This window comes from Salarias fasciatus, chromosome 5, assembly GCF_902148845.1.
Source record: "Salarias fasciatus chromosome 5, fSalaFa1.1, whole genome shotgun sequence".
NCBI lineage: Eukaryota > Metazoa > Chordata > Actinopteri > Blenniiformes > Blenniidae > Salarias > Salarias fasciatus.
Genome location: NC_043749.1, coordinates 13241238 through 13257681, shown reverse-complemented (window position 1 = coordinate 13257681; position 16444 = coordinate 13241238). Strand labels below are relative to the sequence as shown.

Here is a 16444-nt window from a genome sequence, read left to right as displayed (position 1 = left end):
AACTTGTTTAAGTGCACAAAGAGGTTGAAAAATTATGCAAAATCAGCATAATTACTCAGTATAAGAAAGAAGGTATCCCCGTTTCTGCTTATGATCCCAGCTGGGTCTCTGAAGATGAGCAGTCCTGTTTGTATAGAACATGCACTTGTGGGATGATCAGCAGAAATTAATGTATGGCTTTCCTATGAAAGATTTGTCAAGTCTGTGAAAACCAGCTTGGAAGTTGTTTTTTTTTACCAGCTCCTTTATAGCTTCTTGTACACACTAAACAAGTTCCACCATTAAAACATTAAAGACATTAAATTAAAAACATTTCAGTAGTATAACATTTCTTGTTGAAAGGAATAATGTACTCGACTGAAAATTAAGCAAAAATAGATTAAAAAAAAATCACACCAGAGATATATTCAAGAGTTTTATTTGACGTCTGAATTTTCTTTAACATTGTTGGCATTGCAGTAATTTTTTTTTTTGTAAGGAGTAGGAGTAATACCAGGGAAATAGTTCAAGATTCTTTAAATGGAAAGAGTGAACATCCATTTCAGTTAAGTCCTTCTTACCTTTACCATCTATACACCATGATGCAAATTCTGTTAAAAATATTAAGTACTTAGCCAACCTGAGCTACAAGCAGATAGCGAGAACAGCAATAACAAAGATGTGTCTGAAGACAGAAAGGTGTGTATGTGTGTGCTGTGTTGGTGATGCATGTTGTGATTCTGTAGCACTGAAAGATGTCTGATGAGGGATGTAACACATACAGCAGGAGTAGTAGCAGTACAAGTAATGTTACATTAAAAAAAAAGCAAATATTAATATATCAAGGGATTAATCCACATTTTACACTGTAACTGCTTTATCGGTTTTTACATGTCTACTTTACAACACTTGCAGTGTGAGGCGGTTATAAACCCATTAATGCACAATCTTGAAGGGAAAAGGCAATACAATCACCAAAGTGTTTGAAAGACTCAGATATCTGACAGGAAAAACAAGTGAGGAGATATAATTTGAAGTTTGCCAAAGAGTGTGTGGCAGCAGACTGTGCCCAAAAAATCAGTCATCCCTCTAATTGTTTGTTTTCAATGTTCGAATAATCTGATTATACGATATAAAGGGGCAGAGCAGATAGGTTTATCCTTCTTTCTGTTCCCTTTCACTCAAGCAGATGGGAAATTGTTAAGTATTATTGAACTGATTTATTTTTACAATGAATGAACAACTAAACCAAACTATAACATTTGAAGGCAAAAACAAAGTAAAAGTGCAAAACAAGTATGTGTTTCTGTTTGGCGTGTGAGATATCAGCCAAATTATTCTAAAATTATATATTCATATAGATTTTTATAGTTGAACTAGATTATTTTGACAGGCAAAAGAAAGCAAAAAAAAAAAACAAAACAAAAACAAAGGATAGGATACTTGGGATGCTGACATTAGCTATCATCTCAGATTACAGAGCAACACTTCTGCGCTCTGAACACGGCTCTATTGTGCCTCTTAAGTGTGAGAGTCGGAGGGCCACAGTTGGACAAATAGGTGACGAGGACAGATCACTCATTAGCACATCAGGGCAGAAGGGCCGTCATTCTTTTCTCATGTGATCTTTGGAGGGGGAACAAGCGATTTGTCAGCGTAGTTTGAGAGCGCACAAGTGTATTATTTTGTGTAGTAAGTGGGGGTGGGATACATCCGTGTGCAGCGTGCTGCGTGAGGGGCCGGTCTCGCTGAAAGGAATGAACAGTGGCTTGAAGGAGGAAGACCAGAAGGGAAGTCCGTTCCCCGGGTGTGTGAGGGTGATGTGACGGGACTCGTGACAGGGTGTTTCAGAAAGCCAAGAGAGAAGACGGTCCAAGTTGTCCCTTAGCAGCTGCAGCTTTCTGCAGAAGGTTTGGCTCTGTCGTTCCTGTCCAGCTTAATGGGCTCTGGAAATTCATTATACAACTCCACCTCTGTCTCCTGCGGCACATTGGGAGAGAACAATGAGTGGATGGTTGAATAACGGCCGCTTCGCACATCACCAGACTTTCCATTTGAAACCGGAGCTCACCTGTTTGAGAGCGTTACGTGCAATTGTCTGGAATGCCTGTTCTACATTGATTGCTTCTTTGGCGCTGGTCTCAAAGTAGGGGATGTTGTTCTTGCTATGACACCAAGCCTGAGCCCTTTTGGTGGTCACCTGAGAAGGCAGTGGAAGAGACACGTGAACAAACCAGCTGCACATGAATGGAAAAGTAAAAGAGGGCTTTACATTGGATTTGCTCTGTTCAAATCAGACTAAAGTAATATCACACAATTTCTATCTGATATTCAGAGACGGCAACAAACGCCACAAAAGTGAGTCAAGCTCTTTGCTGGCCGCAGAAAAGTAGCTGCAGCTCTTTATCAAAGACACATTTTCAGCTAATTAAATAAAAACACTAAGTGCCGGGTTGTTCTATTTAATGCACGCTAGCCAAAGAAAGTGGCTTTAGTTTGCAATGTGTTCAAAAGGACAACAGCAGCACTCAGGGCGCAACACATCTGTGGGTAATGCATGAATGACCGGGACACCTGGCAATGAAAACACTCCTGCTAACCTGTCTGTTCTCCAGGTCGATCTTGTTGCCTAGCACCACAAAGGGGAAGTTCTCCGGGTCTCGGGGGCTGGCCTGGATCAGGAATTCATCCCTCCAGCTGTCAAGTGTCTTGAAAGTGTTTGGTGCAGTCACATCAAACACCAACACACAGCAATCTGCTCCGCGGTAGAACGCCACGCCCAAAGACTGGAACCTCTCCTGGCCAGCTGTGTCCCAGATCTAGATGAAGCATGAGGGGAAAAAGAATTACAGATGTCGACTGAGACTCAATATATTCACTGTCCAAATTACTTTTACAGTTTCAATTCTCCTCATGAAAGGCGGTTATTTCTCACCTGCATTGTAACAAGTCGGTCATCCACCATCACCTCCTTGGTGAGGAAGTCTGCTCCTATTGTCGCTTTGTACTGGTTGCTAAACTTCTTGTTCACATACTGGTTCATGAGGGAGGTCTTCCCCACACTGCAGGACAAAGACACAAGGTGGGATAACAGTGACCCGTCTGTCTTTAACTTCATTTATTAAAGAGAGGGACAGTGGAAAGACACTTTTCACTCTGAATGCTTTAAAAGACAGACAGCATCAACAACGGTGCAGTCTCTCGTTTTGCTGTCTGGGCTGTGATCAAACGTTCATTGAATTCTTATACAAGTTCATTTGAAAGCAAACTGAAAATTGCCATTTGAATGTTGATGAAGTGTTTAATGCTAAACCAACAAGCAGGCTTCAGACAGTGGCTGGCAGTGTTCAGACGTCTACATATGAACTGCATTAACAGAGGAAATGAGCCTTAATAGATTCAAATCTGATAAGCGCGATCACACCTTCCTTCAATGAAGAGATTTACTTTTAAGCGCGCGTTCATCATTGCTAATCTCATTTTGAGTAAATGCATCTTGCAATATGGATTCTTGCCTCTAAATGAGATTTCCATGGCGAAGCTGTTTTTCCACATCTATTACCACTTTCACTGCTCTGCCAACATGGCGTCTGGTCGGACTCTATAAACGGCGGCACATCTGTCACACTGACTGCAAACCGCTCTTCTCACACAGGTTTTTGAAGTAGTGACACTTTTTTTTTTTTAACCTGGTTGAAGCCTCAGTCCCTCATCAGCAACATTGTGGTCTAAATGGTTGGACTGTTCCTGCAACTTGCAGGGGAATCCCTGTGTCTTGAGCAACATTTTTACAGCACTGTCAACGCAATATATCAGCTTTTCGGTTTTGTTTCTGTTAACACTTGAAGCACCACTGATCCAAGTGGACATTTCTTGTGTCTGTTCTTCAGTCCACCCTGCTGCTCACCCTGCAGTGACTGAACCTGCTGACGATTATATCAAGAACATGCCCAGGCTAGAGGGCTTTCTAGTACTAGTGCTAGTAAAATAAGAGAAATTCAACTTCTGATCATTCAAAATTGGCCCCGACCGTTTCTTTCTGGAATGCACCAGTTGAATGAAGTAAGTGATCATTTCCTAAATTTGCAGTGACTATGCACAAACAAACCGCCACTTTAAGAACAAGATTATCACTAACCTGAGAGCATCCAATTTAGACATTATTTGATTTAGCAGGGATAGGGAAAAACAATCATGTGGTCATGAGAATACGTTTTTTTTTAAACAGACAGGCACTAACAAATGTTGCAGAAATAAAATCACTACCTTTTTTGTACGTCATTCATGAATTTAATGAGAATTCATTTCATGGTGAGAAAGACAGAAAACCTTAAATACATCACAACAGAAAATTCAAGAGAAGAAAAGAGAAACGTAAACTCTGCCAATAACTGCAATGACACATTCACTTATTCCACGGCCTGTGTGATGCACCAAAGTAATGAAGACATTATTCCAGTTTTATACTCCTTTATTTACCGTGAGTGGGCCATCTCATCTCACAAGAGCTGACTCTAAATGCAATCAAGGGATTTTACAGGCAGATTAAAAAGGAATGCACTAAATCCCTTATCACAGTAACAACAGAGGCAGTCATTTTTAAATTATGACTCTGATCACCTCATCATGGAGCCTGAGCGTCTATATACATAACTTTATCTCTTACAAAGCTGTGAAACACCTAATGACTTTTTAATAGTCCTAATAATTGATGATGCCAATTACTTTCCATAGATGACATGGAGCAGAGAATGAAAATAATAGTGATTAAGCAGCATTAGGTAGGCTCATATTGAATGTAAATCAGAAAATGCAGAAGCTTTGCTGACAAGGAGAAGCATTTCGACCCTGCCACGAGACAGCTGAGGGCACAACAGTTTTGTTCATTAACAAGGACGTTACTAAAAAAGGTTTTAAAACATGGAATTAAATCCAAATAAAAAAAAATGTGGCATTTAGTTTGTGTTCCCAACCAAAACACTTACTACTGGTATTGCCACAGATTGTCTACTCCACTCTGCTAATTTGAGCATGTAGGAAAAAAAAGTACTCAATGTTGTGTGACTCACCCAGAATCTCCAAGGATGATGACTTTCAAGAGCACTTTCTTCCTGGATGTCATTTTTTTTCAGCTGCAGAAAGAAAAAAAAAGAAGAAGATCAAACAGAGCTCGGAGCATTTCTGACAGCTAATCACCAGTCACAACATTTTCACTAGTTTTCTATTGTTGATGTACATTAAAAAAAAATACATGACTGAATATGTTACTAAGGAGACCGGCCGATTGGAAAAAATTACTCAACAAATTTGTGTGTTGCGTTTCAAGCCCCTGGACCAATCAGAATTGAATGCCATTTATTCCAGTCATGTGCTTTCTAAGCTGTTGGGCAAATCACGAGGAACACATCATTCTCTCTCTCAAACATGGGAAGTTACCTCCATGATAACCGACTTCTCCTTACGGCCCAAAATGAAGGACGCGCCTGACATCACTGTCCACATACTACTACTATTACTACTACAAATGCTTCTTTCACATGAGGTACTGAAATGCGGCATGGCTGAAAACACACTACAGCAGTTAATAAAACATAACACCAATTCAAAAGACCGTGTCTTCTATTACTTTGAGCAACAGCAGAATCCTTTGAGTGGTGCGCAATCTGTAATTTCTTCACTCTAAATGCATTCCACTGCGCAGCAACATGCATCGTTTCTACTAATTGTCAAAAAGAAATCTGAAAGATATGTACGTTCAGGAATGACTGTACAAATGAAAGCATTTCATCATACTAATTCCTATGATTACATAAAACCACTTTGTGGTTGGTTTTCTCAATGCAAAGCAGGACTGCTTTGTTACTTATAGAGGAACAATATACGACCACATTCTTGCTCTCCTCTACTGCTTTGGTCCATGTGGATAAGCGTCACGCCGTCTCCTGCCTTCATTTTTGGGCAAACTAAAACAGTGTTGACTCTACCTTTTCTGAACGAAACCTTGATAATAAAATACAGTGTGCGGCAACGAAATATTTTTCAGCTATAAGTGTTATCTGTTAACCTATATTTGCACAAACAGGAAAGGTAGAGTAAAATGAAGTGGTTTCATAAGAGACTGTTGTACAGTTTCTCACACCTTTGCTCTGTGAGCCGTCATCACGCTGTTATTGACAGACCTCGATAAATCTACTGCCAGTGCACATGCCTTCGGTGAGAACACTGGATGTGGTCAGTTTTTGTTCACATAGCACCTTCCCGACAATAAATGTGACTCAAAGTGTCACATATAACAAAATATTACCAGGAAAAAAACAAACAAAAAAAAACAAACTTTCCAAATAAATCACCCTGCACATGAGCAGATGCTGGTATTAATGATGGTCTCATATAGATATGGACAATAAAGTACCAATCTGTGTGCCACATTTTGTTCTCATTGGCAAAATTACAACACATCTGCCCTTATTTACATGAGCAAGTGATAAGTGTTATAAGTAGAGCACACAAACCTGTTAGACAACAGTTCAACTGAAAATCTGACCACTTCCTTTTTAGCTTTAATGAGGGGCAACATACATTTATACAAGTAGTTGACAAGTCAATACACCGACCCAACCAGATTTTTCTACATACTCAGTTACTACTAGCACAACTGTGATAATCACACGTAAAACCCCGACAACTAAAGGAATAACAAACATTTCAGTACCTGTAAAGTACACTTGCATTCCTTCTTTCTGAGCAACTTTGGCGCACCACTGACAAAAACACTGAAGCAAAGAACAGCTGACAGGAGTGAACTGACGTCTAGGTGTGTTCAGGCCATAGTCACAAGATCATAAACGATGCCAAGATAAGCATTTGAGCTTTGATAAACAGCCGAGTACAGTGACATGAAACTAAATTCCAATCAATGCATTACCTGGTAGACTTCAGACTGTATCGCCAATTACAAAAAAAAAAAAAAAAAAAAAAAAAAAAAAATAACAGTTGAGGAACCATGTTGAACTAAGGACTGCGATTGGACCTCATGTAGTTTACAGTACCTGAATGACTGTTTACCTGAACTCACTGTTCTGAAATGAGAGCTGCTGGAATAGTGCTTAATGTGTGATAAGCAGCTCATTTGTCTGTTTCAATGCCACACAAATAAGTTTTTATTGAGCTATTAGGGCTTTAATATGCTGCTAGTTTATTGCTGCACAGAGTACTAACTTGCCCATTTCTCATTTCGTAATTACAGGACGATTCCATACAATTCCCCAGACAAGTAAGCATTATTGTACAGAGAACATTCAAATAAATATTCTGACTTCGCCACACAGTTGGATAATACATTTGATGGCCAATCATCATTATGCAATTGCCTGGCACAAAAACAAGAGGAATGACACAATGACTAAAAACTGAGCACAGCTCAAACACAATTTGCCAATACTGGAAGTTTTTAATTAATTAATTGTCATCTAGAGGACAACTTATTTTGTTTGCACTGGCATACCTGGAAATCACCTCTGATATTGAAAATTAACTCACAACAGACAGACTCTGTACAAAACAAAACACAGATTTGGAAAGCAGAGTTCAGACGCTCAATGCTCACATCACCCAGCATCACTCAGTTTAGCCTGCTGGTTAACTATATTCCACATGACAAGCAAATGCTCTAGAAGGATATTTCTATCAAACTTTTTGAGTTAAAAGTCAGTCTAAATAAAGCACTAAATGACCTTAAGATTAGTTTTAATAATAGAGAGTTTAAACAAAACATGAAAACACACTTGGTGGAACATTTATTAGACATTCATATTGTTATTCCATGGAAAACATGGATAAAACAAAAACTCCCTTTCTCAATGACACCGCAGACACACCTGGGAAATCACCTTCATGTTTTTCCCCCAGAGGACTGTCTGGAAGGTATGCATTGCAATGTAGAGTAAGGACTCTTAAGAGTTAAACATTCTCAGGCATGCCGAGGACACCAAGAGAAGAATACCAGGTGGGTATTCAGAAAGCACTTCATATCAAGTAACCCGAGATGAGCTCTTTTCTCTCAGGGAATAGTTGCCAACAATTGCAATCAATTATTTAAAACAGAACCAAAGGGCAGAGACATATCTCAGGCTACACACTGTAAAAGATGTGATTTATCTACAACAGAAAGGAAAAGTGACATGACATGACTCGGCTACCACTAAATAAAAGTAAAAGCAAATGGAACAAAGATGGAATTTATGGTTTGAATAGCATCAAAACGCTGTTGTCATTACTTGTTGTCAGTTTGATAATGCGGTGCAACTTCACTGGATCATTAAATCCACGTTTAATAGAAGCAGCAAAGGGAGCGACGTGTACCTGCGTGACCTGTGAGTCACAAAGGCAACAAACACTGGCGAACACATGACATGTCACGTCTGCCTGGCAACACTGCCACAGCGACATGCAACACTCAGCCCGGGAGACCTGCTGACAGAAAATGGACTTGTCAGCGTCGAGACGTGTTACCAAAGCACCCTTTGACGTTTGATTAACTCGAGACAGACTCATATACGTGGAGTTTCGAAGTCTCAGTTGTTTGAGCTGATCGGAGCGTATTAAATTAATTTGAAAATGTCGACAATTTCACAGTTTCCAAAGGGTTTTCCTCTGCTAGGTATGTACTCCTGGTTCTCCTTCCTGGCTGGAGGCGACCCAGAGGAGTCACAGGCCGCCGTTGTTTTTACCAGCCAGCTTCTCGAAAAAAAACACTGCACCACCATTAGCAGTGACGGCGGCGGGGATAATAAGACACCGGCCACGTTAATGAGTCAGCAAACATCCTGTGTGTTAACACAGTGTTGTCATCCTGGAAAAAAAACTTACTTTAATCTCGTAGCACAGCGGAGAGGAGACTTCTTGATCGTGTCGGACCGGCTGCGGGCTAACTAGCTGTTATTGTTCAGGACAGCTAGCGTCAGCGGCTAACTCGGCGTTACGCTGGCTAGTGGCGCTGATTTGGCAATGTCTAGTTTCAAAAGCGTACAAAAACGACTTGTCCTTTTCAAAAGCACTCACAAAAAACGTGTCCTGAGTTGGCGAGGCTCTTTATCAGCAACTGCGGTGGAAATTTGGCACTTTGCTTGAAAGCTTGATCGCCGAGCAGCCTGCTAACTACCCTCTGCCCACAGCTCTATCTTCCCCTTTCACTTCCTCCTCCAAAACAACGCCTGCGTCTTACGTCACGGGCTGCTGACCAATCACAGGCTGTATCCGAGTCAGGGCATGTCAACGCACGCACGCACACAGGAACACAAGACACTTATTTTTTTGGGTTCAAACTTTATATTTTGTTCAAATTTAGATCTCAGAAAAGCCCCACATGTAGTCTGGTGTACCTGTTAACAGTGCAGTTTCTTAGTAGACAGCCAAACAGTAAGGTGGGTCAGATAAATGTGAATATTTACAACATGTGGAGACACTGAGACTTCAGAGGATGAAATGAGCATGTCTTCTCATGTTTAAGTTCAGTTTATTATGAATGTCTCGTATAGAGGCAAGGACTTGTAGTAATTAGTAATTAGAAAATTTCACTTTAAACAGTACAGTTCACTTCAGTCTGGACTTGGGGGCCATTTCTGTGAAATTTGCATGTTATTCTCGTGGCTTTTTCCTGGGTTCTCTGGTTCCCTGCCACAGTTCAAAATCTTGCATTTTAAGTTAACTCCAGGAAATTCCCTGTGCAGGCACACCTAAAAAAATGTAAATATCATGAAAAAAACCATGCATATATCATATAAATACATGACATATAGAATAATTCTTCCTATAATTTATTTCTTGGACTTTGGATAGCTGTAGTTCACAGATACTAAAACCACCAAATTTGTTGTCTCAGAGAATAAGGATATTGGGAAAAGATCCATATTGGAAGGTCATGGTGTCACACCTTAATCAGCTAATTAACTCACAACACCTGCAAAGGTTTCTTGAGCCTTTAATGGTCAAGAAACCTTGGGGGAGACTGCTTATTTGACAGACGTCCAGAGGACAGTCACCCTCTTCAAGGAGGCTAAGCCACAAAAGGTCATTGCTAAAGAAGCTGGTTGTTCACAGAGTGCTGTGTCCGAGCATATTAATAGAAAGTTGAGTGGATGAAAAAAATGTGGTTTGAAAAGGTGCACCAGCAGAAGGGATCAATTCAGCCTTGAGAGGACTGTCAAGGCAAATCCAGTCAAGAATTTGGGGGAGATTCAAGAGCCACTCTGCGCAGATGAATCCTAGACATAAATTTTCTTGTGTCAAGCCACTGATGAACCAGAGACAGTCAGAAGCATCTTACGTCTAAAGTGAAAAAAAAAAAAAAAAAAAACTGGACTGATGTTCAGTGGTCCAAAGGCCTCTTTTCAGATGAAAGTAAACTTTGTATGCCATTTGCATATCAAGTCCTAGAGTCTGGAGGAAGAGCGGAGAGCCTCAGAATCCGTGTTGCTTGAAGTCCAGAGTGAAGTTTCCACAGTCAGTGATGATTTGGGCCACCATGTCATCTGCTGGTGTTGGCTCACTGAAGTCCACTGTCTGTGCAGGAAATTTTAGATCACATCATGCTTCCTTCTGCTGACAAGCTTCATGGAGATGCCGATTTAATTTTTCATCAGCTTGAGGCACCTGCACACACTGCCAAAGGTAGACCATGGTGACCGTGGTGTTGGTGTGCTTGAATGGCCAGACCCAGGCAGACAATGCAGATGACCTGAATGCTGCTGTCAATGTAACCTGGGCACCTGAGCAGTGCTACAGGATGATCGCCTCCATGCCACATCGCATTGAAGAAAGATCTTCTACAATACTTTTTATCTATGAGCTCCATACAAATTTCAAGAAATAAAGACTTGATATACTAATTCTATGTGTAATGAATCTACCATATATGGGGTTTTCTTTCTGAAATGAATCACAAAAAGTATTGAACTTATGATTATTTAATTTTTGTGTAACGGTTTGTCTCTCTGTGTTACCCTGTGATGGACTGATGACTTGTCCAGGATGTAATCTGCTTTTGGACTTCAGCTGGGATTGGCTCCAGCACCCTTCAACCCTATGAGGCAGTAAGTAAAAACCGCCACTGGAGGGCAGTGATCTCCTTGACTGGGTGAGCAGGATCCCAAACCCTGATTGACAGTCACATTAGGAAAGAATTGCAAAAGACTGCACTGTGATATACTGCAAATTGTCACTCTGTCAACTGACAGGCAACGTCTTATTTATTATACACATATTCTTAGCAAAAGCTGTTGGTGGTAAGACAGCATAATCTAGAAGTATGGACTATTTTCCCAGAGGTGGCCGACTCAAACATAACAAGAATAAAGAAAATAATGGTGGCCATTAGTTTGGAAAGGAAAAAAAAAATAGATTTTATATTCTAGTATGGATCATACGATAACAGTCCAATAACTGAAGTAAGTGGTGACTGTTATCACATAACTGACTGCTGGTTTTTTAATTTATCTTTTGTTTGTTTGTTTTTTTTGCATCTTCATCTTAAAGATCACAGTGCTGCTACAGTTTCACATGGATTTTGTGCCTCTGAGAACTCAACTTGATTTTGTCCTATCCCGTGGCCGTGTGTAAATGTGTCTACTATGTGTGTGTTTGTTCTCCCCAGCACTGGAAGTGTGCCTGAGCACAATCCTGATGACTGGGACAGCTCTGGTGTTTATAGAGGAATTCCTGCCTTCTTGTGCCTATTGAATGTCCAGTCTTTATGGCCTCTTTGGAACTCAGTTTGTAAACACAAATACAGCAACACAAAAGCATGTGAGTGAGAAAAATGATCCACAAGAGGAGGAGGCCACATATCTGAAGCATCCTGCAGGAGTTTCTTCTAAACACACTCTGACACCTCGGTGGTTTAGGGTGAGAGGTGCCACAGAAGTCAAAGTCTGATCGGAAATACGTCAAGGTCGACAAAGATCGCTCATTTATTTTTGAGAGGCATACTTTTAAACATGTTAAATTGTTACACTGCATGTATTCGCAGGACAGTGGGATTTAGGTTCATCTAGGTGTGTATGTGAGCGCGTGCGTGTGTGTGTAAACATGCATTTCTGAATGTGGCTGTGTGGGAGGGTAGGAGAGAAAGAGATGAGTTAAGGAGGTGGGCAGATCGTGTGTGTGTGAGTGTGTGTGTCTGTTTGCATGTGGTATTAGGGGGTGGGTGCATTAGTCCGTGTCAGACAGCAAAGAGTGCCGCATTTATCTAGGAATCTGAGCTGGGAGCACCCTCACTAACTCAGAACAAGCAGAAGAAAAAGGATGATGACAAATCAAATAAGGTGAGGAAATTAAGAAGAAAAAAAAAGGACATGACAGGAACACGCAGAGTAGAAAACAAGACCAATACAAAGATTTGAACTGAACTTTTACCTGAAGATTGCCTGGAATCACAAACAAAAACGCAACAACAGCTTGGAGGAAACTGGACCTGGAAGAAAAAAACTCATCATCTTTGTATTTCCCATGACTCTCTTTGCCTCCCTGAGCATGCTTCCTCTGCTGCCACTGTACATTGGAGTGCTGCTGTCCTCAGATGCATCTCCAGCCTGCATGCATCCTCCCTGCAGGGACAGTTTAGTGGCTGCACCCATCCCACCGGGGACTGGAGCCGGACTGGGTGCTTCAGCCTGTGAAGGTCAAACAGGGACAAGTGTCTGCATGATGGGGGCTTCACTCCCAGCCATCTCAGATGCTCCTCAGAAAGCAGGGCCCGGACCTGATTCTCCCCAGGTTCAACATAAGGTAAGTGACATACTGCACAGCGCATCTTCAGTGAGGTTTATTGTTTCCAAAGTAGACATCTTGAACTGTAATTGTAGGAACAAATGCATGATGCCACATTTAACTCAGCAAGTCAGATGGTTCCAACACACAGACAGAGAAGGTGAAGCAGATCCACATCTCTGGCTGTGCATTCTCATGTGCCAGGGGGAGTTAGCAGGATAGTGTCAAGCACATGCCAGCAGGTCCTTCCCATGGGACACTAAACTTGGCACTACCTAAAAGCCACGGAGTAATAGCCGCCTGCAATCAAAGAAGGGATAAAATTAGGTCTACTTTAAAAATGTCCTCATCATATGGTTGTGATGAGCTCATGCGGCAACAGGTGCATCAGGGGCATGATTACAAAGTCTGATGTAAGTGTAAGAGACGGGGGGAGGGACACAGACGGGAGCTGGAGGACAATGACATATTCATTCAAACAGAAATGCAGGTTTATGCACATGCACTTTATTCATTAAATAAGACAATGTTAGGGTATTAATAATTAAGGCAATCTGACAGTGTTGAACTATTACGATCAGTGAGAAAATCGTCTTGCAGAAGTACCTGCCTGAGGTCACTGTCTTGCAGAGCGGAGGTGTGAAAGACCGACTGGTTCAGCTGCAGCGCTGCATGCGCTCTCTCCAGGAAACGGGGGCACCCAGGAGTCATGGGGGCCAGGACAGCAGCTCTCTGGGGGCCATCCTGGCTTTAATGGCAGCTGTGCTGACAGAGTGTGACCTCCACTGTCACAGTCAGGCCCTTGGGGTGATGGCCAAGCGACTGGGTGAGTAGTACACATTTATATCCCTTTGACACAGACACACAGGCACACACACACACACACACACACACACACACACACACACACACACACACACACATGCATGCACGCACGCACAGACACGCACGCGCACAAATGCCAGGGCAGTCACTCCCCCACACATAGTAAACAGAACCTCAATGAGGCCTGCTAAGTGTCGGTCATAGGTGAGTGCATAGGAATTCAACTGCTGTGGGAAGCTTGGCAAAACTGTGTGTGCATGTGCACATACATATTGCACGAAGCTTCAAAGAGCTTTTACAAAAGCCCTCTGTGAGGTGCATCAAGACAAAGCATCTATTTTCAGGCCCTGATGACAGTGTGATGTGTCCTACTGATAAAGCTAATCTTTTTGTGGGGTTGACAGAAAGTGTGGCGGTGGGAAGAGAGGGGGAGAAAGACCTGCTGCTTTTGCTGAAGAGCATCACACAATATCCACCCACAGGTGAGGGTACGAGCAGGAATCGCACCAAATGCAACTGACTGATTGTCTGAATAAAAATAAAAATGCACTGTGTGGGTCTCAGTTGCTCCCTTGGAGAGGTTACATCCTCAGGACTGTGCAGAGATTTACAAGCACGGCATCAAAGAGAATGGAATCTACACCATCCAGCCCGACCTACATGGACCAGCGGTGGAGGTATTTTTGATTCACCGCGCTCGTAAAACACACAGATAGACCCTCATTCTCACTCTTCCTATTTTAGAGATCACCACGTCATCTGTGGATCAGTAAATTCACGGCTTCATAATATCAGAGTCATTGTTTCGTCTCAGGCTAAATGTGACATGGAGACGGCGGGCGGCGGGTGGACGGTGATCCAGAGTCGGCAGGACGGCTCGGTGGACTTCAACAGAACGTGGCAAGAATACCGGGAAGGCTTTGGCAGTCTGCAGGGAGAACACTGGCTGGGCAATGCAGCTCTGCATGCGCTCACCTCCACCGGCCAGCACCAGCTCCGCATTGAACTGGAGGACTGGCACCAGCAGAGACGCCAGGCGACATACAGCAACTTCAAAGTGGCCTCAGAGGCCCAGAGGTGAAATGTACAGCAGACACGTACACACTCTATGGAACGGATGACTAAAGCTAGCCCGAGATTAAACAGAGCGCTGGAGGAAAAGTCCCAACAAGTGCACCGACGGGAAAGCTCACAACCTTATCTGCATAAACAATAATTTTAATAAGGTTTTGATCAAAATGTGTCAGAAACTATTACAAGAGCCACAGTAAGGGCAAAGTTTTTTATTTTTAATTAATAGAAAAAATAGTTTGAACTTACTGACAGTTTCATACTTCAAACATTTGAATGTAAATTCATTGTTTTGTTTTACAATTTGGAACCATATCAACTCACTGGTATTAAGAAAACATTTTTTGAATGGCGATTCATTGATCTTATTCCAGTTTGAACGTAACTTTGTGCGTCCGATATAATTAGAACATAAAGAACCCACTGCACCACGGTTGTTGAAAATATCAAACACAAGAGCTCTGCAACATTTAGAGGAATCAAAAATCCTTTTTTTGAGACTAAAGCTACATAATCCACATTAAAAAAAATAATCAACACTGACATAGGTTGTGCTCTTTGTGCTCTCCAGATATCGTCTCACGGCTCGAGAGTACTCTGGGGATGCGGGCAACGCAATGAGCTACAGTAAACGTTACAACCACGATGGGAGGCCCTTCAGCACTGCTGACCGCGACCACGACCGCTACGCGTCTGGGAGCTGTGGTCAGTACTACGGTGCAGGCTGGTGGTTCGATGCCTGCCTGGCGGCCAACCTGAATGGACGGTATTACCGGGGGCGATACAGCGGGATCACCGATGGCATCTACTGGGGCACCTGGTACATCCTGACCGACGGGCGAACTGGGGAACGCTACTCCTTCAAGAGCGTGGAGATGAAGACGAGACCAAAGAACTTTGTGGGAACACAGTAAAGATGACAGTAACACACTCGGTACACTGGAGTCATACTGTCAGCACTGCTCTGCAGCTTGTTTTCACTGACTGTGTTTCACTCCGTTTAGAGAAGCCTTCATGTGACCTACTAGTAACATGCAGATGGCAGCTAATGGATTTTTAAAAAGTCCAATAAATATTGCTTAAATGCTGTTTCAATTTAAACTTTGTCTTTTTGCCATGTGTGTCTCACAATATGACCGTGAGACAGAAAGAGAAGGAAATCACCAATTAAAATATTGGGAAGGTAAAAAGACATTAACCACGTTTTGTTCTGTCTTGAGAGGTGTGTGTCTGTTTATATATTACTGATTGCAAAGTAAAAATGGATCAGGTTTTACAAAGGGTGTACTTACCAAACGAGAATCTGCCCCCCACTTCACACTGGAGAGCGATTCGTTCCATCTCAAATTATGTGAAGGCTCTGTTACCCTTTAAATACAGGCTGCAACTGTGGTGTTTTCAGGCCAGATGAGTCTAAAAGGTCCTCGTATCTCTGCAAAGAACTCCAGCAGCTGCCACTTTTCACTGATGTGCTTCAGATCACAGAGATCTGATGGCTACATTAGAAACAAATCTTCTGTGAAAACACAGGTCCTGACCTTTAAACCTAAAAATGAGCATTTTGACACCAAACAGAAGCAGAGACACAAACCTCTTGAAGCACTTTACTCTGCCTTCATTCTCCAAAACAGTCCTCCAAGCACTTTGCTTATGTCAAATACATGAAAATGCCCACTCAATCTCCCTGGCTGTGTTTCACAACATCTTTTCTGAGACTTGGACAGATGACTGGCAGGATGGTCAGCGGCTGTCTGCCGCACTGCTTTTGAAAAACTTTCCACCTGTTTTAGCAGCGTTCACAGTG

The 16444-nt window shown here is 42.1% G+C and overlaps 2 protein-coding genes across 3 annotated transcripts; one reads left to right on the top strand and one right to left on the bottom strand.

Annotated features, from left to right (window-relative positions):
- Nucleotides 1–402: 402 nt before the first annotated feature.
- LOC115388647 (ras-related protein rab7-like) lies at nt 403–9173 on the bottom strand. 2 transcript variants are annotated; one of them, XM_030091869.1, is made up of 6 exons: nt 8848–9173; nt 5049–5111; nt 2915–3041; nt 2580–2798; nt 2051–2179; nt 403–1959 (listed from the first exon to the last, which is right to left on the bottom strand). In XM_030091869.1, exons 2-6 carry the CDS (start codon nt 5099–5101, stop codon nt 1864–1866), a joined length of 624 nt encoding a protein of 207 aa, XP_029947729.1. In that variant the 5' UTR covers nt 5102–5111; nt 8848–9173; the 3' UTR covers nt 403–1863. The 2 variants fall into 2 exon arrangements, with proteins under 2 accessions (XP_029947729.1, XP_029947730.1); XM_030091870.1 differs by having other exon boundaries at nt 9040–9173.
- A 3508-nt stretch (nt 9174–12681) lies between these two features.
- Nucleotides 12682–15678, top strand: LOC115388076 (fibroleukin). The gene is made up of 6 exons (XM_030091009.1): nt 12682–12762; nt 13375–13570; nt 13974–14051; nt 14134–14246; nt 14384–14646; nt 15212–15678. The coding sequence occupies exons 1-6, from the start codon at nt 12682–12684 to the stop codon at nt 15552–15554; spliced, it is 1074 nt and encodes a 357-aa protein (XP_029946869.1). The 3' UTR covers nt 15555–15678.
- Nucleotides 15679–16444: the final 766 nt, after the last annotated feature.